This window comes from Numida meleagris, unplaced genomic scaffold, assembly GCF_002078875.1.
Source record: "Numida meleagris isolate 19003 breed g44 Domestic line unplaced genomic scaffold, NumMel1.0 unplaced_Scaffold420, whole genome shotgun sequence".
NCBI lineage: Eukaryota > Metazoa > Chordata > Aves > Galliformes > Numididae > Numida > Numida meleagris.
This window is the reverse complement of record NW_018364639.1, coordinates 1-25,067: the sequence shown is the minus strand read 5'-3', so window position 1 is coordinate 25,067 and position 25,067 is coordinate 1. Positions and strand designations below refer to the sequence as shown.

The 25,067-nt window shown below is 54.7% G+C and overlaps 2 protein-coding genes across 2 annotated transcripts; both read left to right on the top strand.

Moving 5' to 3' along the window:
• Positions 1–1,846: 1,846 nt before the first annotated feature.
• On the top strand, positions 1,847–14,471 carry MAP1LC3A (microtubule associated protein 1 light chain 3 alpha). Its single transcript, XM_021383560.1, has 4 exons — positions 1,847–1,999; positions 9,009–9,064; positions 13,043–13,149; positions 13,465–14,471. Exons 1-4 carry the CDS (start codon positions 1,960–1,962, stop codon positions 13,625–13,627), a joined length of 366 nt encoding a protein of 121 aa, XP_021239235.1. The 5' UTR covers positions 1,847–1,959; the 3' UTR covers positions 13,628–14,471.
• Positions 14,472–14,983: 512 nt separating this feature from the next.
• Positions 14,984–25,059, top strand: LOC110391612 (the record flags this gene model as incomplete). The annotated part of the gene is made up of 6 exons (XM_021383564.1): positions 14,984–15,297; positions 15,832–22,611; positions 22,865–22,990; positions 23,571–23,732; positions 23,992–24,081; positions 24,448–25,059. Coding segments are annotated over exons 2-6 (1,062 nt in total), but the record flags the coding sequence as incomplete, so codon positions are not given.
• Positions 25,060–25,067: the final 8 nt, after the last annotated feature.

Below are 25,067 nucleotides of genomic sequence, written 5' to 3'. Positions count from 1 at the left end.
AGGAAGCACCTGCTGCGAAGACAGAGCAAAGAAACCGTAATGCATTTACGAGCTGATGAAAGGGGTTTGAGGTATGGCTCTGGGCTGTGAGTGGCAGCACTTGAGGCCCAAGGCCTCTTTGGCTGACTGAGAAAAGGCCATGGCAGAGGAATGGAGGTGATTACACTTTAAAGATCGCAGAAGATAGACTTGTGGAAACGTCTGTGGTTCTTCAGACAGATCTTTTCAGCTGCCCCAGGAAGCAGCTATTTGCTTGAGATGGCTGAGCTGTGATTGAGCAGCACTCCTTTCACATACAGGACATGTGTTTATCTTGTCCTAAAGCTTTTGCTGCTCATAGCTGTGTCTGTAGGGAATAAAGGCAAGGCCTGCAGCAGGCTGGGCTGGCCGTTTGTTAGCAGAGAGCACCCTGACCAGGGCAGGCTGTACACAGAGCTGCAGCGTGCGGGGGCTGTGGGGTGCTGAGCTCTGACCAATGCCATTGCTGCAGAAGCCCGAGCACCATCATGGTGTGTGCTGATGGAAGCACACTTCTTTAGCGGCGTGACAAGATTCCTAAGGGAGGGTTCATGGTGTCACAAGTGCGCAGGGTGCTTATTACCAGTGGTGCTCACCCTGCAGGAATGCTGGCATGTGTAAAGCTGGCTGTTGATGCTAGGTTGCTACAGGACAGCTTGCTGGTGCTGGTTGGATACAGCCGGGTCGGTCTGTCTGCCCGTTGTAAGCCTCTGTCTGACCTGCAGTTTTCTGGATCTGATGTACAGCTCCTTGTATAGAGTTCTAGCAGTGATATCGCTAAGAAGGCGAGAGAGGTGTTGCTGAGTGCAACAGGAAAGCCGAGACCGGATGGAGAAGTGTATAAATCTGGGGATGCTCTGCTGTACTGAAACCTCCTTCATCCCTGTCCTGCTGATGTAAGTATAACAGCGTGCTGAGAAGTCCAGAGCTTCTGTGAAGCAGCGCTGTCTCCCACTCAAAGCACATGGATGATGTTGGTGGTATTAGGCCCCAGCCCTGCAGCTTGGGCTGCGTGGATAAAATCGGGTTGAATCACGGAATTTAAAGTGTTCCTCGTCAAAAAATGGGTTAGTACCCAGCAGGTTAACAACAGTAACGAATCCTTCACGTGCACATGCAGTCTGTGATGTCAATCTGCTTGCCTTATCTCCTTCAGTACTGTGACTTTCCCTTCTGTATTTTTTGATTAAAAGGACTCTCTTGATAGCTGGAGCATTTTTAAAAGATGCAAGGAAGCCTTTATGTCCCTTTGAGGCAGGGATGTGCTCGGTGCCTGCCCGTGTTTCCACCAGCTCGCTGCACACAATGGCGCGTTGTTTCGGAACACAGCTTTTGTTGCAGCTCGCGTTCAGGGCGATGCGAAGCGTGGCTCTCTGCAAAACCTCGCCACCGTTTGCTGCTGGGATTGACTCATTCGCAGCTCTGGAAATAGCCTGCCCTATTTGTAGGCGTGCTTTGGTCTTCAAAATACGCAGCGCGGATGCGGCTTTGCGTGCCGCGGGGCAAGACGGCGGGACGGGCCGCCCCGGAGAGCGAGGGGATGATGAACAGAGGGGACAGGGGCTTCGCAGGTGGGCAGAGAGCGGCGGGACGAGGCGGGTGGCTTTAACGAAGAGGGCCCCGGGCAGCCTGAGCTGGGGGGCGGCGCTCGGCGCAGCAGCGATGCGCCCGTTAAGGAGAAAAGGCTCCTGGCGTGGAAGCGGGCGCAGAAAGGCTGCGTTTGAAAACGGTATCGGTGACTCTGAGGTAATCAGGCTGGAGCAGGAGCAGAGGCCCCGCCCCTCCCGCGCACACGTCACGGCCCCGCCGCCCGCTGCCGGTTCCCGCCCCGCTCTGCGGGCGTGTCGCGGTGACGTCACCGCCCGCTCCGCCGCAGCCCCGCGCAGCCGCGCCACACGGAGCCGCCGCCGGCACCTGCGCTCCGGCCCGGCCGCCGCCGCCATGCCCTCGGACCGGCCCTTCAAGCAACGCCGCACCTTCGGTGAGCGGGCGGCGGGGAGGGCAGGGGAGGGAGCGGGCGAACCTCTCGGAACCTCCTGGCGCGGAGGTCGGGGGGCGAGGTGAGGCCGGGGCCGCGCGATGCTGCGGGGCGAGGCGGGCGGCGGCGGCTGCGCTCGTTCCGCGGGCCGGGCCGTGCCGAGCGGCCCTCGGCCTCCTCGGTCTCCTCCTCCTCTTCCTCCTCCCGCCGCCCGAATGCGGCTCTGAGCGCATCCGCAGAGCTCGGTCTCTCGGCGCGGCGTTCCCCTCCGCCTTCCCCATTGTTGCACCGCCCGAGGTCTCGCGCGGCGCGACCGCTTCGCCCCGGCGTGGGCCGGGCCCGGGGAGCCGTGCTGGGCAGGGCGGCGGGCAGAGCCCCCTCCGGCCGCGGTCCCTCTGGCTGCGGGCGGGCGGTCGCTTCTTCGGGAGCCGCCTCGGTGCCCCCGCCCGGCTCGCGGTGGGAGCGGTCGCTGTGCCGAGAACCCCGTGCTGCCGAGGCCCGGCGGGTTCCCCGCTCGCGAGGAGCGCGGCGTTGTGCTGGGGGTGGGTGGTGGGAAATCTCCGGTGACGAGGCGGTTGCCGCCCAGGGCGCCGCGTTGTGCCGGGCCCGGCGGTGCAGTCTGGCGGAGCACCAGCCGCTGCTTCTCCTGACCTTTGCCAGCCGGGCAGCGGCCGAGCCCTGCGGCCACGCGGCGCTTCTCCGAAGCTCTTTGTTAAAAGCGGCAAAACCCTAAATGACACCCCTGGTAACTACCTGCTCCTGAGCGGGTGGGAATCGGCTTGTAATAGGCAGGAGTCTGCTTTCCCTTTGTACGTTGCTCAGACTGGAGGAAAACAAAACCCAAGGCTCGGAGTGGCGGAAGGGGAGAGCAGGATTAAAATAGCCCAGGAGGGAAAGGGGGGAGAGGGAGCTGGGCACCGGCAGCCGCGAGTGCCGCAGGTGTCTGTGTGCCGTCCTCTGCCCTTTGGCTCTCAGCTGGTCTGCAGAGCTCAGCGGGAGGAGGAGGAGGAGGCCTGGCGCCCGCACGGCCGCTTTGGGTCAGGGCTGGGATTGCTCCGCTGGAGAAAGTAAACACCGCTTGTTTTTGTCTTCAGATCATTGCACAACGGGAGCAGGAAGCGATTGTTTACAGTGCCGCTGGAAAGGGCCGATGGAAAATATTTCCAGTGACACTGCACCCTCAGAATGGCTCTGTCTGTAAGGCCGCAAAACTGTAGAGGAGTGGAACAGCTCCAAAAGAACAGAAAAGGCAGAGTCAGGAGTGTGGCTGTTTACAAGAGCCGCCCAGGCTCCGGTGTCACAGCACGTGGCTTGGTGAGGCCTTGGCCCGCTGCCCCGAGCTGAGGCTCTGCCGTTCTTTGTGCCCGTGTTCCCCTTTCTTGTAGTGCTCAGATTTGTTTTTCCAGCGAGTTTCTTCTGCTTGCTCATCCGCTTTGTCCTGGGTCTATTCTGAATACGTTTTCTGGATTCCTGTGCGTTGTTGTTGAGGATTTGGAACAGGGCTGGAGCTGGGGCAGAGGGGCACTCCCCCAGCACCTGCTGCACGCTGATGGGGGGCCCTGCGGGGGTCTGCTCCCTGGTACATCTGTGACAGTGTCTTTGGTTTGGGGATGAGGTCCGACGGAGCCCCTCAGCTGCCATGTGATAGCCTGCCCGCGGATGCTGTGGGAGCTGCGTTCTGCTTAGTCAGGTCCGTGGTAGGAGTCCAGAACAGTTCCCAGAACAAAGCTGTGGTCTGTGTCAAAGGAACAGGGTATCCTGGCTGCAGCCTGTGCACGGCCGCCTGCTGACCACGCGGTGCTTCCTGCGAGGAGCACATCTTTGGGCTGAATGCTCCCGTCCCAGGTGCAGTTTTTTGGGAGGTTTGCCTTCAGTTCTGACAGCGTACTTCTTGTACAGAAAAGGCAGCACTCAGTGAGAGCAGCGCACAGAACTGAAGAGTATCCTTCTCCAGGTGGCAGCGGGGTGAGAAAGGGGATTGTCCCCCCCTGCTCTGCTACTGCGAGGCCCCGCCGTGGTTCTGCATCCAGCCCTGGGGCCCCTGGCACAAGAAGGACACGGAGCTGCTGGAGCGGGTCCAGAGGAGGACACGAAGATGCTCAGAGGGCTGGAGCACCTCTGCTGTGGAGACAGGCTGAGGGAGCTGGGGGTGTTCCACCCGGAGAAGGGAAGGCTGCAGGGAGACCTCATTGCAGCCTTCCAATATTTAAAGGGAAATTATAAACAGGAAGAGAATCAATTTTTTACACGGGTAGATAGTGATAGGACAAGGAGGAATAGTTTTAACCTAGAGGAAAGATTCAGATTAGAGAGGGCGGTGCAGCCCTGGCACTGCTGCCCAGAGCTGGGGGTGCCCTGCTGCTGGAGGTGCCCACGGCTGTGGATGGAGCAACCTGATGGAGCAGCTGGCAACCCTGCCCATGGCAAAGGGGCTGGAAGTAGATGCCCTTTGAGGTCCCTTCCAACTCAAACCATTCAGTGATTCTGTGACTCACCAGGTGTAAGCCGGCTGTGCTTGTACCAGCAGAAGGACCACCAGTGGACAAACTCTGCCACGTGCCATCCTGCACTTGTCATAACTATTATGCTTGGTGGTCAGCTGGCCTTGAGCTGGGGCTGCTCACCGCGGCAGCTTGTCTGCACACCGTGCTATGAGGGTTCGTGCAACGGTGCTGCAAGAGCTGAGCCCCGAGGTGAGGTTTGCTGCTGCCCTTTGGTGCCTGGCTGCCTCTGTCTGCTTGTGTTACTTGCCAAGGGCATTGTGTGACGTGACGTGATGGGGGCAATTAGCAGCACTGACGAAAACGCTGTTAGAAGAGGTAAACAAATGCTGAGAACAAATGCCAGCAAGGTGTACGGACGGCAAATGCTGATCTTTAATTTATTTGTTTTTAAACAAAAGCTCCTGACCGGCACCCAGCAATAATACAAAATACAGCCTGCACGTATTTTGTTGATTATTTAATATGTCTTTGCTACAAAAACCATAAAGTGTCCACTGAACCAGCAGGGCAGAGGCATTGCTGAAGGTAGGAGCGGCAGCCCTGGCACCCATACAGCAGCGTCCCTTGTGTTGTCTGTTCATGTCTCCTGCTGCGTGTGCTGTGCTCCTGGAGCTGTCTGATGCCTCTTGTCTTCAGAAGGCGGTTTGGGAACAGGCTGCGAGGAAAAAGGAAAGAGCTCGTGCCTGCACAGCTCGCTGCAGGGCTCAGCCTCTGCCCGTCCCCACGTGCTCGCGCGCAGGCGGCAGTGACCGGCCCCCGCCGTCTCTTTGTATGTGCACGTGTGCATTCAGCTGTAGTTCTGTCAAAAAAGCCAGTTGTTTGCTTGAGCAATTTGAAGTGTCCCGAGCAGTTCTGAGAAATAGGAGTGCGTTCCTGCTGTCCTGGAGATTTGTAATTGGAAGATGGAAGAAAAGGTCAAACAGGAGGCAGAGGGAAGCCCTGGCAGGGGACAGCCTGCTCGTCACACAGGAACTGGTTGTTCTTTTTCCAGGACTAGTGAAACTGTGATTAAACACTGAGCAAAAACCAGACCTTTATCTGGAACACTAATGTGAACACAGCGTACACAATCCAAACACCGTGTGGAAAATATTCTTCTCAGTGTTGAAGGGGGAGCTCTCAACGTTTGCTTTCTCCTTCTCAGCTTCTTCTGCCTTTCATACAGTCCCTGTCCCCTGGAAGCAGAGCTGCTGGCTCCTTTATGCCTTTTTGTAGCTGGGGTGCCCTGAAACTCAGGGAGAAACAGCTGCCTTTGCTTGGTTACCTTCAACTGATGTGAAAATATCTGGTTGGGTTTAACAAGTTGGTGATTTCTTTCCCTGTCTGATTATAGCACATCCATCCTTTCTGGAGCATCTGGGCTGATGCTTCCTGTGTACAGAATCATAGAACCATTAAGGTTGGTAAATACCACTAAGATCATCAAGTCCAGCTGCCAGCCCATCCCCACCGTGCCCACTGACCATGTCCCTCAATGCCACCTCTCCATGTTTCTTAAACACTTCCAGGGATGGTTACTCTGCCGCCACCCTGGGCAGCCTGTGCCAGTGCATCACTACTCTTCCAGAGAAGAAATTTTTCCTGATATCCAACCTGAACCTCCCCTGGTGGAGCTTAAGGCCGTTCCCTCTGATCCTATCACTAATCAGCTGGGAGCAGAGGCTGAGCCCCAGCCTCCTTTCAGGGAGAGCAATAAGGTCTCCCCCTGAGCCTCCTCTTCTCCAGACTGAAAAGTCCCATTCCCTCAGCACTCAGTCCCCTTGTCCAGGTCATTAGTAAAGCTATTTAACAGGACTGGTCCCAATACTGACCCCTGGGGCACACCACTAGGGACTGAAACTCCATTCGCTGCCACTCTCTGGGCCCGAGCATCCAGCCAGTATTTACCTAGTGAAGAGTTACCTGCCCCAGCCGTGGGCTGCCAGCTTCAGGCACATCCCTTTCCCCTGGGCTGTAAACGAAGAGAGGATGCTGAGGGGCTGAAGGCCAAGCACCGTTCCGTTCGGCAGGCTCTGACCCCCTGCCCAGACCCAGCTCCCCTCGCCTGGCTACAGCCACGTCTCATGGCTTGGCATCCCCTATGGTGATGTGATTTTGTGCTTTTCTGAGTCTCTATATTTTGCTGGCCACGTTGGGATGCCCGCTGGCGTTGTGGATGTCCTGAGGGTGCGAGCAGAAGCAGCGCTGTCTGAGCGGTGGGGGTGTGATGTGCACCCTGCATGTCCTGGAGCAGGGGGACACCATGCTGTGTGACCAGAGATCAGCTGTCCTGACTTGAATCTACGCTTCCAGTTGCTGTGACACTGCTGTCCCACGTGCTCTCCCAGGGCAGTGCTGGCCTCCAGGCCTCGTCCCGCTTTCCGGACGGTGGGAGGCTGCTGCTGCCTCTCCTGCAGTGCCCCGGCCGGGAACAAGCTCTGCAGCACAGGGCAGGGATGGGCAGGTCAGCTGTTGTGTGAGCCCTGCACGTAAACACGGGTGGATTTCCTGGTAGGTAGAGTCCTCAGGGTGGTGCGTTATGTAAATATTTATTGACCTTCATCTGGAATGAGCTGTGCAACGTGCCCACCCCTTCAGCCATCGCCAGCTCATCCCAGACGCATCCTGATATCACACCATCCAGTTCTCTGTGCTGCAGATCTCTCAGAGAGGGGTCCACAGTAACAGCACAGCACTCTGTCCTGAGGCTGACCGCAGACATCAGCCCTGTGTGGGCTGCGGGGCGTGCAGTGAGAAGCCCGTGGCTGCTGGGGGCAAGGACACCTGCACGTGCCCCACGCGCATGCACTGAGCTGTGTGGGCCGCTGCCAGAGGCTGCACTGGGGCTGGGGCTGAGTCCATGCTTTGCTCTGCCCTCCACGTGCAGCTCTGCCTCGGGTCGGGAGCTGCTGACCTTGACAGCGTGTCCAGGTGGTGTGTTCTTACTGGAAGTGCTGTTGGTCACAGCCAGCAGGCCTGGGCCTGGCGTCCGGCCGCTTCCTCGGGGCTGCACCAGTGCCTGATCCCCCCAGAACGCCGCCCCTTACACAGCTGTACTCTTGCAGGATTTGCTGTGTGTTCCCCTTACGTTCCCCAACTTGTATCTGTGGTCCGGTGGAGCTGTTGTGCTGTGCTCTCTTGCCTGTGTCTGCGTGGCAGAGCACCGTCCCGTGGGCACTGCTGGTAGAGGTCAGTGCTGGGAAAGCTGTAACATCTTTCAGTGTTCTCCTTAGCTGGCATAATGACCTCATCCCATATTGCCATGGGAGATGCTGTACACCCACATCTTCGGGAGAACAGCTTGGGAAGGACCTGCCTCAAGAAAACAGTGGAGATTCCTGTGTTTTGCACGGTTTGCAGCATTGCTGATGGTACTCAACAGCTGAAACTGCAGTTGGAGGAGAGAGAGGCAGTTTTCCTGTCATGTGCACAGCTACAAAAATAACTCCTGTCTTTCAGTGGGCAGGGAGTATTTTGGGAGTAGCCAATAAAAGGTGCTGGTTTTGCCTTACCGCCGTTCTGAGCTCTCCCGTGGTGGCGCGGGGGCAGCCCGGCTTCCTGGGGCCCGCAGCGGGAGCTGGGATGGGGCTTTCCCCCGTGGGTGGGGGCAGCACATTCATTGTTGCTCAGCCCCTCCACACAATGGCTCCATCCCCTCCTGCTTCAGTCCCTGCCAGAGTCACGAGTGCTGCTTAATTTACTTAATTTTAATTTCACTTAGTTAGACCACGTGCAAGTTAAATTAAAGGTGGTGTTACAGCCATTCGTGCGTGGCGTGGTGGGTGCCTTCCTGAGGACCCATCCCCGGCTCCCAAGCAGGATGAGGACGTGGGTGAGCACCGCCTGCTTCTCACAGGAGAGAAACACGGAGGAGGAACGTGCACAATGACCACTGTGTCACAGGGTACAAAGTCTGGTGGAAAATGAGTTAGAATGTCTGAGAACGGCTGCAGAAAAACTCACTCTCCTTGCTTAATTTTTATCCCTGTTTCCACAGCGGGTCTAGAGATGCTTTCTCTCAGGCCAAGAGCTCTTGTAGCTACAGATCTATAATAGTGCAGGAGTCCTTCTTGGCAAGGCACATCTCTTTAGGACAGAGGCACTCTGCCAGATAGCGCAGGCAGAGGAAACGGGCAGAACCCAGGCCTGGCTGGAGGCTCCTCTGGAGGAGCAGCCGGGAGGCATGAGGAGCCTGATCAGAGCCGAGACCCTGAAGCTGCTGCCCAGCGCTGATGGGTGTGAGCTCTTGCTCATTTAGGAATACGGCTTTATAATCGTTACATCTCATGTGAGTCACTCTGTTAAGCAGAGCAGCACTTAGCTGCTCTGGGGGCTGACTGGGGTGGTGGGAAATCCCGAAGGGCTACTTGCTGCAGCTGAGATCTGCCTGACAGTGACTGCTGCAAGGCATGTGGGAATGGTCTGAGGAAGCACTTGGATTTCCTCCGCCATGTCCCTGCTGTCTGTTTGTGGCTTGCAGGGCACAGCCAGTTACTTCTAACTTCCTTGCTTTACTTTTTTCCTTCCAGCGGATCGTTGTAAAGAAGTACAGCAGATCCGAGAGCAGCATCCAAACAAAATCCCGGTAAGTGCCAGTTCTTGCTCTTCTCACAGTTGCCTGTTAAAATCACTCCACCTGTGTCAGAGGGCTGCCTCTGCATGGCAGTGCGTGCCCCCGCAGCACTGGGCTGATGGGGCAGATGGCCCCGGTGGAGATGGCAGTGGTCACACCTTCCTGCTGGCAGGAGTGTTGGCACGCTGTGCTTCAGGGCTGCCTCCTCGGCTTCATGCCTCCTTGCTGGGAGCTCTGGGCACGGCCTGTGGCAGGTGCTTAAGAAATCATCTTCTGCTCACTAGAGGATGGACCGAGCTTGTGCCTGCCCAGGCTGTCTGCTCCAGCGGTCTCCTTCTGGAGCCCGTTGAGGTTGGGCCCTCTGAGGACTTAAAGCCAGCTCTTGTGAGCCTCGAGGAATCTAGAATCACAGGGGATCGATGCTGTTTGACCCAACCTGCACTGGGTAGCAGTGGGAGCTGACCATTTCCCAAAGCCATTTAATTCTTAGCTAAGCGAGACCTGGTGACTCATGGGCAGTATTGCTGCATGGGGTGCGTTAGCAAAGGCTTAGGTCTGTTTGGTTCATGCAAAAAAATAACTGTAAAGTTACGTGGTGAAAAAACATGTCTTCACAGCCATGGAGGAGCACAGAGAGACATCGGGCAGGGGGACCCAAAGTAATACCCTGCCTAAGGACAGCGGTGGATGGAAGCTTAAACTGCGACCTCAGAGGAAGGGATGAGCTTCTCTGGGCTCCTGCCAGGGCTGTTCCAGGGACCCTTGTTGTCCAGGGCGGCCAGGCAGCAAGATGAGCCCCTCTGGGACTGGGGGTCACTCTGTATGTTCCTACTGAAGGAAGTCCACCCTGCTCGGGAGGACAGGGGAGGCTGTTGGTGATGTCGGTCCGTGTGCGTGCTGATCTAGTGACTGGCCGTGCGGATAGGTACATCCTTTGTGATGTGTGTTCTAAACACATGTCTGTGTGTGTGGGTGCCTCCTGAGTCTTGCTGCTGGTCGGACCTGGGGACGTGGAGCTGCAGCTGCCTTGCTTGTGTCAGGCTGCCACGTCTGGTTCCACTCCCTAACAGAACCCTTCCACCTCTTCAGCCGTGGCCTCACAACAAGGCTTGTGTCTACAAGTGCTGCCCTTGGGCCCTGTCTCCCCGGGCTCTGCCCTCGGCCCTCCTGCCTTTGCCCATCTCATGGAGGGTTCCCACCACACCGGTGGGCGTCCACCATGGAGGAACCCCCTGGTCTGAGGCGGCAGCTTGGAAGAGGATCCAGGAGGGAGGTGCTTTTGTATCCAAGCCCAAAGCCTCAGGATTGTAACATTAGCATTTGATCATACATTTCTCTCCGTAGCTAGACAAGAACTTCGTGTCCACTGGCCACCTGTTCCCTTAACCAGGTTACCCAAATAGCAGCTCATGTTCTGGAAACAGAAACTCCTGGAGCTGTTCTACATGACAGACCCTGTGTCTGCTCGAGGCACAAGGCAGCTGTTGCTTTAGCAGCTGGGACGTCCTCCTCAGCCCATTCTTGGGTTAATGGAGAGGAGTTTGTGGGATGGAGCTGGCTGGTAATTAGAGATGCCTGCCTCTGTTCCTGTTAGAGGTAAGTGAGAAGTGAGGCTCCGTGCCGCTGCACAGGGCCCTCTCTACAGCAGAACACAGTGTGCGAGCAGCTGCCGTGTCACTATGGCCCTTTGTGCAAACTGCTGTTAAAATCTGAAGCTCCAGGTGTTGTCTCTATTTCCCAGTGGGCAGAGCTGCATCCCTGCAGGTGGCAGTTGTGAGCGCCCAGTCCCTTGAGTCTCTTCATCTCCCTGTAGCCAAAATATTCATCTGTGAGACTCAAATAAGTAGCGTGGGATGGCTGTGATTGGGTTTGCCCTCCCTCCTGCAGAGAGGAAGGGAAGTTAGCAGGTTGGTAAGAGGCGTCCTGGTGCAGAAAATGGTTCTTTCAGCAAGGCCGTGTATGGCAAAAGGGGCTGAAGGAGCAATACTTATTTTTTCGTGTTCTTCTGCTCTGGTGAATGAGGGGACATGGCCGATGTGAGAGTTCCTTAGTGGACTCAGAGGTCCTTCCTACATCAGTTGTCCTGTTTCTTGGGCTCCTGGGTTCCCTTATGTGAGCTTCAGAGGGTGATGAGGTGCAGAGCTCCTACCAGGGTGCCTTGCATCTCTCCCTTGTCTGGGAACTGCCTGAGATAAAGCGTGGCCTGTGCTGGTGGGCTGTGAGATAAGCCCTGTGCTGTGGGGCACTCGTCAGATGTTCCAGCTTGCTGGTGGTACTGCAGCATCCCAGCACCAGTGTCTCGTTTGGCTTTGATGAAGACAGAGCCTGGCAGTTATGCTTAGCTAGCACTGCTCTTCTTCTCCTTACGTTCCCTCTGTTGCCCAGAGCTGTCCTTATCTGCTGGGCGCTTCCCCATACTCAGTCTCCACATTGCTCGGCTCTAAATTAGGAGTTTACAGTTAGAGAGTCTGGTATATGTGTGCAGGCTCCGTGATGCTGAGCCTGGCTGCGGTTCCGCTGGCCAGGGCAGCCTTCTTTCCCAGGGCAGCCTCTCCTGCAGAGAGAACAGGATGGGGCATGGGATGGGCACGAGGCTTTCTGCAGGGGGAAGAGATCTGGATATTCCTCCAGCGCCCCTCTGGCAGGTGTCTGCAGGGGCCTTGGGGATGCTTACTGCTTTGGTTTGCGCCCAGGCAGCAGGAGATGCATTGCTGCTGGTGGCAGAAGCCAGTGCAAATGGCAAATCAAACGGTTGAGAGGCGAATGGAGCGGTGCTCCCCAAGTTCGCATCTTCCTTTTGGCTCTGCAGAGCCATCTCCTGGGCCCTGTGATCTCTGCTCCACCGCTGCCAAAGGTGTTTGTGGTCTCCCGGCTGTTTCTTTTGTGGAAGAGCTGGGAAAATGGCTTATGGCAATTGCCATAAGTGGGAAATAATGTTCAGTCTCAAACTGGAGAGCGCAGCGAAAGGATTAGTATACAAGTGTTATTCTGTGGAGAAAATAGCTAGGTAGTGGAGAGATGTGGGAGTCAAAACGTTACTCTAAGGGGAATGCATTGAGCTTTTTAAGTAAGATCATTAATTACTATAAATGCTTATCACCTTCTTTCTTAGTAAACAAACAGCACATTTCCAGGTTGGTTTAGAATAGTAATTGTAACTGTCAGGAAAGACATTCATTAATTATAATAGATGAGAAAAGTGGATAGAAATCCTTGTTTTGTCCTTTCAGAAGGTAGGTGTGGCCAGAACTTTTCTGAGGGCGGGGGAGGACAGGCTGGGCCATTCCCTTGTGGCACCATGCTCAAGTGGCTGTGGGTTTCTGATTAGCCATGGAGTTGGTGTCTGGACGTTAACATGAGGAATGAGACTGGCAAAACCCAGCCCCCATTCTGAAGGAATGCCTTGAGTGACTTTGCAGCCATTTCTAAGAACTTTGCTTGTTTGGGAATATCTACAGCTTTTCCTAAACAGGCAGAGTGATGCTGAAGAGCAGCTTCATGGCACAAAAGGGAAGAAAAACATCTCCTGCTGTGCAGAGACTGTCTGGTCACGGCTGGTCGAGCTGGGCCACCTCCTTTCTCTCTCCCTCTGGCCCCTTCCACCACATGAATAGAAGTTAGGTCCTGAGCTCAGTTTTTGGTAAGTCTGAAAGTGGTGTTACAATATGCTCTACTGCTGTTACAGATCTCCCACTAGTCCACTAGGGCCTGCTGTTTCACATTCAGCCAGAGCAACTGATGCTTTAGTCATTTATCTTGGATGCTCTCCGTGGTCTGGCTCAGGCAGACAGATGGCTCTGCTGAAGAGGGTCTGCAGCCAACCTGCTGGTCACTGCTCGTGATCTCTTTTTGCTGTTGTGCCAGGGAGAAGCAAGGTGGGGCCTCACCTCAGCTTTTCCATGTGTGTTAGTTTGATTTGTGAATGACCTTGAGGCTAGGGTTTGCGACACTGTAAACTGTGGCTAACCCTCCTCTTGGCTCTCTCCCCAGGTCATCATTGAACGCTATAAAGGGGAGAAACAGCTGCCAGTGCTGGACAAGACCAAGTTCCTTGTCCCGGACCATGTCAACATGAGTGAATTGGTCAAAATAATCCGGTGAGTAGGGTGGTCCTGACTGATGTGCTGTGAACACACAGTGGTGGGGTGAGGATGAGGCAGAGGCAGCTGCCGAGGGAGGAGATGGAGGACAGCTCAGATGGAGGAGGGCACTCTGCTTTGTAGCAGTGCTTGGAGAAAGGGACTTTGCTGAGTCCTCCCAGCTCAGAAGGCCAAGAGCCCCCAGCGGCTCAGTGTGGCTCACCGGCAGCACGTCCTGATGCCAGCCTGGCCCTGCGTGAACAGTGTCGCGGGGGGAGGCAGGACTTGCTCTCACAGCGGGCTGACCCAGACCTCCTGCCCTTGCTCCCGCAGGCGCCGCTTGCAGCTGAATCCCACCCAGGCTTTCTTCCTGCTGGTGAACCAGCACAGCATGGTGAGCGTGTCTACTCCCATCTCAGAGATCTACGAGCAGGAGAAGGATGAGGATGGCTTCCTCTACATGGTGTACGCTTCCCAGGAGACCTTTGGCTACTGAGGCCTGCCGAGAGGTGGCATGTGGAGACAGATTAACTGTGGCACACGTGCTCCCAGCCCTGGGAGACAACAACCGGCGGCTCATGAGAAGGGGACTGTGCTGACTCCCTATCTCTCCCTCCCTCCTCTTCCCATCGCCCTTTCACCAAAGAGGCTCATGGCGTGTGGTGGACTCGCACAACCCTTCACCTCTGTGTAGATTAGCCCCGCTCCATCCACGCACTTGTGTGCACATATACATACAGACACCCAGGCGCACACATCGGGCCTCGACTTCCCGTCCCGTCCCCTTGGCGTAACCTCCTGCTGCTCTCGCTGTGCTGTGTGTGTGTGCGCGTGCGTGTTCCTAGCCTACTGCCAAAACAGTTTGGCTGGTGGTGGAGAGAGGACAGGACACTGTCACCTTCACTTTCAGCACAAGGAGAGCTGCCTCCTCCTTCCAGACACTAATAAAGGGCAGAAAGTCTGCAAAAACAACAAATGTAATCATTGCTCCTGAGTTTTAATTGATTTTAATTACACCCATATCGGATTCTTGGTGCTACTGAGTAGATGTAGGCGTCTCTGTATGACTGTGGATAATGTATATCCTTTAGATTTGTTTTATTGGTTTGTGTTTTTTGTTTGGTTTTGTTTTTGAGGGACAGGTTGGAATGGGGAAGAGGAATCTTTCCTGTATTCTGTAGGGCGGTCAATCAAGCTTTGTTGCACTTTAAGGCATAGTAGATGTCAGAGTGGAATTTGCTTTTAATTTATACAAGTTTGCCATATATAGTGCTGCTCCTCTGATGACAGTTGTACCCAGATTGTCTTTCTTTTTTTTAAAATAAAACTTATTTCCCTTCTCTCTGTCTCCCCATTGCATGCAGTCTTTCAGTCTCAATGTGGCAAAGAGTTTGCTCAAGGAATGTATGGATTTGTATTTGCTATGTTCCCGTTCCAGTTTTTCATGTATTATACCAGAAAAATGTATATGATAAAATTCCACCCAGTTTAATCTATACAAAGGTATATATATATATATAATAAATATACATTCAAGTTGTGTCTTGTAGGTATGTTTTGTTTCCATCTCATTTGTCCTTCTTATCAGATAAGTGATGCATATGTGATGCATGTTCCTCGTGTTTACTGGCGCACTGTATGCCCAGCCCTTGGCGCTGCTTACTCCAAGGTATGGCAAGAGGGACTAAACAAAAGGTGGAAGCTTGGTTTACAGGACAGAGCGCTGGATAGCGATCAGTTATCCTTAACCAACCTGTGACATTCTGTTAGGTAACTCTTTTGTGACTGAGTTGCCTTATTGGAGAAAAAAGCTTTGGAGTTGGAGGGTTTTGCACAGACTCACTGCTTTTAAAGAAGCCTTGAGCAGTGCTGGAAAACTCCCCGAGTGCTCAGTCAAAACTGTTTTCCAGCCAAAGGCATGGACTGAAAATGCTATTTAGCATTTCCGTGTTTCCCTTCCTTTGCACTTCCTAGCAGAGAAGACTAGATACTCTTTGCCTGAGTTGCTGCTGACAGTCTTGTTTGTGCCCTGTGCCTGCAGGGTATTTTCTGTCCAGAGAAGGACCCGGTGTAAGGGACAGGTCCAGCAGAGAGCACACAGCTGGATAGTTGGAGAAGAAAGATGGTGGGAAGCCAGCTGGAAGCACTGTACCCAGCAGAGTGCAGGTAAGAACAGTTGCCCCACTGCTCCTGGCAGTTAGAGCAGCAATGGGAGCTGCCCCTTTGTTAAGTGTTGACCTCAGATATTTAAACTTTGGTGCCAGAGCTGAAGCCCTCCCACCAACCTCCCTTGCTTCAGCAGCCCCAACAGCAGCCATCCCAGGTGAGGCTTTTCTTGATGGGAACTGGTAACATAGGAGCAAGCATGGGTAAACACAGTGGGCAGAAACCCATGATGGGATGGAGTACTGGAGCTCACCTTTCTTTATGTGTCCACCATAAATACAGTCACCTACAGACATGCTGATTCCCTTTATAAATATGGCTCTCTACTACACGGCCCTTGTTGAGCCGGCTGGAACCAGCTGGGACAGGGCCCCTGACAGCCCAACAGAAAAGCCCAAGTGCCCGTGAGCTGCAAACCACCGCCAGCTGTCTCCTGTAAAGGGGCACAGGCACAGCTGGGGAAGGGCCATAGGATGCTGTAGAGCTGCTTATGTTTCTTTTGACTTCTGACCTATTTCTCCGTTTTTCTCACAGGAGGTAAATGGAGTATTCTAGGAAAGAAAAACCTTAAGGCAGATGCTGTGACAGGCAACAGAAAGACACAGCAAGAACCTTGGATGCAAACGGAAAGGCGGCACTCTGTTTCCTGTCAACAGTTTGATTTGTCTCCTTGTGGGATTGAAGGTCAGCCCAGAGAATTCTGCAGAGAGGCATGATTCTCTGCAAGGTTCTCAAGAAGGGACTCAACACAAAGAGCAGCATTGTCATCAATGCCTTGTGAAAACCAGGCTTCCCAGAGCTGGACCAGCCCCTGCCACAGCCCAGCTGCAATGCCTTCTAAACAAAACCAACCTACAGGCTATTTCTCCCCTCCCTAGTTCTCATGGCCTGTTACACTGGGTCTCAGCCTGATGGAGGCCCTTCTGGGCACACCCGTGGGCAAGCTGCTCCAGCTGGCCCTGCTTTGAGCCTGGGGCCTGGACTAGGCCACTTCCACAAGCTCCTTCCCACCGCAGCACTTCTGGCATTCTCAGAAGAATACAGGCATCCACATCTACGGGCACAAAACGTGGAATTTCCACTCAGAAATGCTCGCTTTTTGCCTCAAGATCATCCTCAGTAGCTGTGTAAGAGCGTATCAGGAGGGCCACGCCTGTTACCTATTTCCATAGCTTTCTCCTTCAAAAGACCCTTGGAGCCTGCCTGCAGCTGCTGTGCTTCCCACGTCCCTTGCCCTCCTTCCTGCAGCATGTCACCCTCGGCGTCTCTCGTGCCACGTCGAGCAAGGCTGGAGGCTTTGCATAAGTGCACAAGGGTTTCTCTCTGCCACTCCTTCCCTCTCCCTCTTTCCTTCACCTCCCTCTTCCCTCCTCCCTATTTTTTCCACTCTTTTCCTCGCAGTGGCTGTTCTACCAGGCACAGTCCGTGAGAGGTACCACAGTCCTTCTTATCCCTAATCTTTGTGCCCAGTGTGCATAGCAATGAGCATGTCGAGTCAGAATCCACACAAAGGTCTCCATTTTTATTCAGCAGAATTAACTGTTAATCGTTCACCAAGCAAGCAGAGTCCTGAATAGCACGGTGGTTATATATACATATCTTTTTGCAAAACTGCTTCTCTTCACAGTTTTTAATTCGTTACTCTATGTCAGCTTCGCTGAGTGACGTACTATGGAGCCAGAAGTTTCTAGACTTGGGAGGGGATAGCTGTTGTCTCCTTATCATCATATTAAAACTTTTCCCCAGCTTCGTCCTGCAGAAGACAGGCTTGGTGCCAGGCTGCACAGGGATTTTGACCCCAAGTGGGAGGTCCAGCAGCCCGCTACCTCCTGCTCCAACTTTCTGTCCTCCGGGTCAGAGCTAGGGAGACAGAGCCACACTTGGACACTCATGCACTCCAGTCCCTTTTCTCCAGGCTAACTCCACATCATCTTGTAGGTCCCTTCCCGCTCCTCGCTAACTCCATAAAATGACGCGTTTGGCATGGGCCATGGGCAGAAAAGTGCACAAAGCTCCCAAGAACTGTCAAGGTAGTTCAAGTTGACCCACATGGCCTTCCAAAAATCTGTGGGCCTCCACTGCAATGGGAGCAGCCCCTCTCTCCACCCTCCATTCCCCAACATGGGGGCTGCTGCCTCCCACACAGCCAGGGCCAAGCTGACTCCTTGCTCGGATGCCAGGGCCCTCCCAGCTGCCTCCCCGACCATCAGGCAGTGCGAATCAGCTGGAAAAGGGCAAGAGTGGGAACTGCCAACACTCTCCAGTCTGGCCAACTCAGAAGGCTGAAAGTGGCTTTGGTTCAGCATGGCCTTCCAGGAGACTTCAAGAGCACAGGATGCACAATGAAGTTGCCTGGTGAGTTGCCCAAATCTCATTTCAGCAGGGAAGGCTCCAAGCTCCCTGGAAGAATCCATAATGAAGCTGCCATAAGAAGAAGGCCACGCTTCCCTGGAGATCATGAGTTCAGAGCTGTTTCTGATCAGCACAGTGAAGACCAGAGTCTTCAAGATGTGGTTGAGCCTCTGGCGCAGGAAGTGTCAGAGAGGATGAAAACACTGGATCAGCCAGTCTGCACCATAAGGAGGGCTTTCATGAGGATCAGACAAAGATTGCTTGGAAGTGCAAAAAGAGGAGAGCCTTTGGACATGGCCCCTTCTGAATCTGAACAGGAAACTGCACTGCTGGCTAGGAAAGTTGTAGCAAGCATGCTGAAGAAAGTTGGGAAGTGCTTGGAATCCAGCACAGCCAGTGCACCAAAGCCAGGGCCAACAGCCAGGCAGTGAGAGCTCCCCATTGCTGGAAGAAACTTCCAAGTGGGAAAACCTGGAGAAGGGAAGTCGAGGCAAGCGGCTAACAAAGCATCCTCACAGGCTTCTCTTCACAGAGATACCCAAAGAACCATTGGAAGTGTTTGCAACACGTTGCAATGCAATCCTTTGTAGCTTCTCATTCTGAGCAAGACTTTGTCTGCAAATATTCTGAAACCATCGAGCTTCCCACCAACCATCTCTCTCAGAGGCAGCCGCAGCTGTCCCAGGTGCCTCTCTCACGGCAGAGCGGGAAGGAAGGACGAGGCTCGTCAGAAGAGCAGAGCCTGGCCACAAGCCAGAGAGAAAAGTTACCGGCGATCCAACCAAGGCCAAGCGCTGCTGAGGTCTCTTGACTCAGTTGCAGCACTGTAAAGGAGAGCATCGACAACGCTGTCTCTAAAGCGAAGCAGGAGGAGCAAGCACAACTGCTTCTTAAGCATGCCAAATCCACTATAGCGAAAGTAATTTCAAGAGTGAAGAAGGAGCCTGAGAATGAGCTGCAGGCATAGGCTTTAAATGCAGCATTGGATGCCAGCAGCGCGGCATCTGGGACGGTGGGCTCCGTATCAGGGCAGAGCTCTAAGGCTCAGGCCGCACAGGGGCTGCAACTGAACTCTGCCAGGCCTCTTGTCAAAGAGTCCTCCCCAAGAGGTGGCAAGGAGAGCTGTCCCTCCAAGGACCTCCAAAGCTCACCTGATCTCTTGCCACGCATCTGGTGAGGCTCTGGGCGAGGTGATCCTGGCATGCCAGGAGACCTTCAGAAGTCCTCTGTTCCTCTAGAGGTGTTGAGTGTGCAGAAGCCCTGGGCACAGGAGGTACAGCAGTGTACACCTGCTCACAGTGTGCATCAGGCAGATGGCAGTAGGGCTGGTTCAGTCTGGCCTAAATACAATGGGATTCAAAGAGGAATGAGGCAGTTGTGCGTGGGGAAAGTCTGCTGGCAGTTCTGCGAGTGCTGATGCCATAGGAGCTTCGGCTCCAGAAGTCCTTAAAGCCCAGAGCAGCGTATTGCAGCCGGCCTCTGTCTTCCAGGTGATACTGGGAGAGGTAAAATAGAAGATAATTTTCTGACAGTGTAATCAGGGCCCAGTGAGAATGACGCTGTGGTGATCAGAGTTCTCGTGAAGCTCACAACAGAAAAACCTAATTCACGCTGCAGATTGAGTAAGGTTATGCTAAACACTGTGCCAAAGCTTCTTAAAAAAGTAAACAACAAACCACAATCAGGAGCTACATAGAAGAACAGGAAATATCCGGGCAGATGCAATGGAAAAGAACATAAAAGGGCACTTGCAAAAACAGTGTATTGAGGCTTGAGTTGAAATGGCTGTTGTGAGCACATCTCAGCTCTGTCCCTTTTCTCTGAAGGTGGCAGCTGCTGTGTGGGCATGGTAGATCTGATTCTGTTGGAAATATCCAAATAATTTATCAGGACGGTATTTCTGATAAAAGCAGATTTTATTTGCAATTGCAGTGGTGGGCGTCCTGCAAGCAGGAGTGCCTGCAGAAAGCAGTGTTACATCTTTTATGCCCTATTACCTGATGCTTATTTTTCCTCCCCTGGTTCCTCATTGGCTGAGTACTTCAGGTTCATAGTCTTCCCGACACTCAACTAAACGTACAGATACTGGTTGAACATAAATTGTTGCTAGCTAAGCGTGTATGTTGCTAATTAATTAACTTCTAAGACTTGCTTACTCAGCACTCGGCCATTATTTCTGGACACCTGTTCATCCTTGGATAGAGATCAGTGTGGAAGGAGGACAGAGGGGGGCATCCTGATGCAGCCTGTTGTATCCCAGCCTACCACAGAGTGAGGCAGTTCGGCCTTGTGTGGAGGCCCCGGCTTCTTGGATGTTTGACAAGCCTGCCTTCCTTCTGCTGAGGGTCTCTCCTCCAAACAGAACAGCCTTACAGCATGCTTTCTAGTCCATAATACTATTCCCGTACTATTCACAACTATTACAGCTTTACAAGTGAGAATTAATCACATAATTCAACAACTGTATTTCTAAAATATGTTAGTGAAATATATGGTATTTCTACTTTTTCAAACTAGCTGTTTCTAAGGGCAAGTTACAAAATACGTTGTGCTCTACTTCTTTAGATCAGTTCCTCTTTTTTGATATCTAATGCAGAAACAGCATTCCATCCCTACAATTCCACTGGCTGCCTGGAGTTTGGAAAGGCACAGCATTCCAATGAACGTAAGGGAAGGAAGCAGGGAAGATGAGCAGTAGCTTCATAGACGCAGCTGGGGTTCCCCACTCCTTTTATGGCAGCGCACTGAGGAGCAGGCGCACGACGGGCAGACAGCCGCGCCAAAACCTCCGGAACCTTCTGGAAGCCCGAGCTGCTGGGCGCCGTGAAGGGGCCGCGCAGCGCGGGGTGTGGGCGGTGCCCGGATGGAGCTGAGGGAGCGGAGCGGCGCTGGGTGCCGCGTGGCGGGAGGGGGTGGAAAGGACTTAGGCACTAACCAGCGGAGGGAGTGGGACGGGTAAGCGGAGGGACGGCGATGAAGCCGCCTGCCGGCCTCTCGTTGTAACGGAATATCCCGACGAGGTTGGGCGACCCGCGGAGATGGCGGGGAAGGGCTCAGCTGGGGTCTGGGTCCCCTGTGGCGTCTTCTCCGTTCGGCTGTGGTCGGGAACGAGGGCTGCCTGTCCTCGGTGTCTGTTTCCACGAGGAAGAAGGAAGCCTCTCGTGTGTGCTGAGGTGCGGAATTCTGGCAGGGGTGGAGCTTCACATCGATCCTGTCGGGGGCTTCTGATTTGTGGTAATGGATGACTTGTGCCACCTCCGCCCTCACCTCCTTTGTGTCAGGACACCAGGGCCAGCCCTCTATCTGGCACAGCCAGAAATGTGGAGCTCGGGTCACTGCACAAGATGTGCAATGAAGTTGCCCAGACCGGAGTTGGGCAGGGAAGGGCTCCATGCTCCCTGCAAGCTTCCGTACTGATGCTGCCTCAACAAGAAAGCCCCGCTTCCCTGGAGACTGTTAGTTCAGAACTACGTCTGAACTACACGGACAAGCCCAGAGTCTTCAAGAGGTGCCTGGGACTCTGGTGCTTACACATCCCGCTCCTCTTGCACCACCCCTGTCCTCTCAGCCACTCGTCAGGGCTCGGCGTTCCTCGGCTGCAGAGGGGTTGGGCATTTGGGCTGACCAACGCAAGTCTCAGGAGGGCTCTCCAGGCCTCTTGATGCAGCTGCCTGTTGCTGGTGGGAGGCGTGGGGAGCCTTCCCTAGGAGCAGGCCTAGCCGCAGCACCTGGCTGGCGATTCCATCTCCTGCCCTTCTGTGGTTGCCTCAAGCTGCTGGAGCAGAGGAGGCAGCCGGGGAGGGACCTGGCACTGCAGCGGAGAGTCTGCTTGGCCCTGGCTGGGATGAAACCTGGCCCCTCTCTTGTGGCAGGGGATGGTGGAGAGCAGAGTGGCTCCCCTGCCACTGGGGCCCCACAGTTTTGTGGAAGGCTGTCGGGGTAGCTCCGGCGACTGTTCTTGGGCATTTGGAGAAACATGGGCAGAAGCAAGCCCCCTACTCTGTCCAATAAACACTGAGACCGTTGTGTGGACTCTGACTCTGTGTGCTCCTTACTATGCACACTGGGCACAAAGATTAAAGAAAGGCTGCAGATCCTCTCAGGAAGCGTGCCTGGCGGAGCAGCCACGCTGGAGGGAAGAGGAAGGAAAGAGGGAGAGGCAGGGAGCGGCGGAGAGAAACCCTCGTGCACTGATGCAAAGCCTCCAGCCTTGCTTGATGCAGCACAAGAGATGGCAAGGGTGACATGCTGCAGGAAGGAGGGCAAGGGAAGTGGGAAATTCAAGAAGAGGTGCTCAGGGACATGATTTAGCGGTGGGTTGTTAGAGGTAGGGGTAGTATGGATAGGTTGCGGTTGGACTTGATGATCTTGAAGGTCTATTCCAACCTGAGCATTGCTGTGATTCTAAGCACAGCAGCTGCAGGCAGGCTTCAAGGGTCTTTTGAAGAAGAAAGCCGTGGGAATAGGTGAAGACCTGCCTGATATGCTCCTACACAGCTACTGAAGATGATGCGTTTGTGACCACTGAGGCAAAAAGCGAGCATTTCTGAGTGGAAATTCCATGTTTTGTGCCGGTAGATGTGGATGCCTGTATTCTTCTGAGAATGCCAGAAGTGCTGCGGTGGGAAGGAGCTTGTGGAAGTGGCCTAGTCCAGGCCCCAGGCTCAAAGCAGGGCCAGCTGGAGCAGCTTGCCCACGGGCGTGCCCAGGAGGGCCTCCATGCAGCTGCAGGTTGCCGGGTGGCGGCGGCAACGTGGTGATGCAACAATGGGCGAGTGAGGCATAAAGGCGTGGGCTGGGAGATCCGCTGGGCTGGCCACAGCTGTTTGCAGCTGGAGCGAGAGGTAGCAGCGGAGGGTCGCAGCTCCCAGAGAGTTCTTGCAAGGAGCCATGGAGCGCTGCGGCACTGCTGGTTTCCGAAATCCAGACGCACTGCTGAGCATTGCGGGGAAGAGCGCAGAGGTGAGTGCCGCGTCCTCAGGGCTGAGCGCAGCAGCCTGGGGTATGCGGGACTGCTGTGCGGCCGGGGATGCTCTCCAGAGGCTGAGGGCCATCTTCTCGTGCTGGCGCTGGAGAAGGCTTGCAGGGAATCGCGCCTCTCTGCACATCCCGGCGTTGGGTTAAGAAGTGGGAAGGGAGCTGCAAAAGGGAGCGGAGGTGGGCTGGAGAGGGGACCGGAGTGCCTGAGTGTCCAAGCGTGTCTTTGTCTTTCTAGCTCCGACCCGGAGGACAGAAAGTTGGAGCAGGAGGTAGCGGGCTGCTGGACCTCCCACTGGGGGTCAAAATCCCTGTGCAGCCTGGCACCAAGCCTGTCTTCTGCAGGACAAAGCTGGGGGAAAAGGTGAGAGAAGGAGGAAAGGGTCAGGAAGGCCTCTTGTTTCGTGGGGTTGCCATCGTGCCAAGGAGGCCTTGTGGCTCTACAGTGGGAACTGCGGCACTTTGCTCCAACCACATGGGGGGATGAAGGGACGTTCCTGGCTCCACAGCAGGGACACAAAGGAGGGCTTGCCAATCACAGTGCCCAGCAGTCAGGAGAGGTTCTGAAAACTGGGCTCTCCACAGGCACGTGCCTGCCAGCACCAGTTCCATCACTGTGTCTTGCAGCAGGCAAGCAGGCGGCTGGGGCCCTGCCCGCAGCTGTTTGGCAGTGTGCTGGGATGCTGGGGCCAGGCGCCCATCTGGCACAGCCAGAAATGTGGAGACCAGGTCATTCCTGGAGGAGGGTGCAACCTTCTCCTGCTTTCCCTCTTGGAGGACTTAGAAAAACCCAGACGCGTCTGTTTGGGAAATGCACACAGCATGCTCCTCCTCCAGCTGGTCGTGCAAGAGGCCAGCCCGTGTGCGTGAGCAGCCTGGAAGCGTCTTTGTCTCTTTGCTGCTCTCTCCTTCCCCATTCACGCTCTGGAACGTGTCTCTTGCAGCTTCACCAGCCTTCTCCTCATTTTGATCTGGGAGATCCATACTGTCGCCAACTGCGCACAGAATACAACAGCCTGCATGACCCGCATCTGCAGGCCTACCACAACCGCAAAGCCAACCTGCGGAACCTGAAGAACAAGGGCTTTGTCACCGATGATGGCAAGGTGGGTTTGGACGTCGGGCTGACCAACACAGGTCTCCTCAGGAGGGGTTTCAAGGCAGCTGGGCAGGGGCCTGACACCGGGGCAAGGAGTCTGCTCAGCCCCGGCAGGGAGCGAGGGAGGCAGCAACCCCACAGCTGGGGAGAGGAGGGTGGAGAGAGGAGCAGCCCCCCTGCCGCTGGGGGCCTGCAGATTTGTGGAAGGCCGTGTGGGTGGCTACCATGACAGTTCTTGGGAGCTCTGTGCCCTTGTCTCTCCATAGGTTGTCTGCACTCTGAAGGAGTTCAATGAGTACAGGCAGTACCTGACCAGGCTCAAGCTGGAGCAAGAGAAAACAAAGAGGCGAGAAGAGGTAGGCAAAGCCCAGTGTTGGCAGGCACGTGTCAGCGGCATGGTACCGAGGGCACGGGCTTTACTTGATGCATCTGAGGGAGATGGGGAATGCAGAAGAGGTGAGGGCTGGGCTGGCTGGTGGTCCGGGCATTGAGGCATGGAAAGGACAATCCAGCTCAGAGCTGAGTTAGCGCAGGGTGCTGGCGTGGGGTGACCTGGAAAGTCGCTTGCATGCAAACAGAGCGGTGAGAGCAGCCCTTCTCTTCTGACCTCACTGAGTGGCTGAAGCAGAGTGCTGGCCCTTTCTCTGTGTAAGGCATCAGCAGGCGGAGACGGGAGGGCTTTCTGAGATGAGTGCGAGCCTAAACCCACTGTCCTCTTCCAGGAGAAGCTACGTCAGGAGATGCCCAAGCAGAAGTTTGCTCACAGACTGATGATGGATGTGGACAAATCTTGCCTGGGCACAGCCACTACTGTGGACGTGGTTGTGGAAGAGAAAGCCAGTTCTCTGCAGCCTTGCAAACCAGCTGGCCCTCCTCCAAGCCACGCTCATCAGTCAGGCCAACGCAGAAGGCTGAAAGCGGCTGTGGTTCACCAAGACCTTCAGGGAGACTCAAAGAGCACAGGACGTGCAGTGAAGCTGCCTGACAAGTTGCCTAAACTTGAGACAGGCAGGGAGGGTGCAAAGCTCCCTGGAAATATCCACGCTGAAGCTGCCTCAGCAAGAAAGGCACGCTTCCCTGGAGATCGTGAATTCCGAGCTATGTCTGAAAAGCACAGGGAAGACCAGAGTCTTCAAGAGGCAGTTAAGACTCGGGTGCTAGAAGCGTTGGAGGAGGTGAAGGCACTGTATCCATCTGCCTGTGCCTTAAGGAGGGCCTCCCTGAGAATCAGACAAAGATTGTTAGGAAGAGCAGAAACACCAGAGCCTTCAGAGATGTCCCCTTCCAACCCTGAGCAGGAAATTGCTCTGCTCGCTAGGAAACTTGTAGGGAGTGTGCTGGA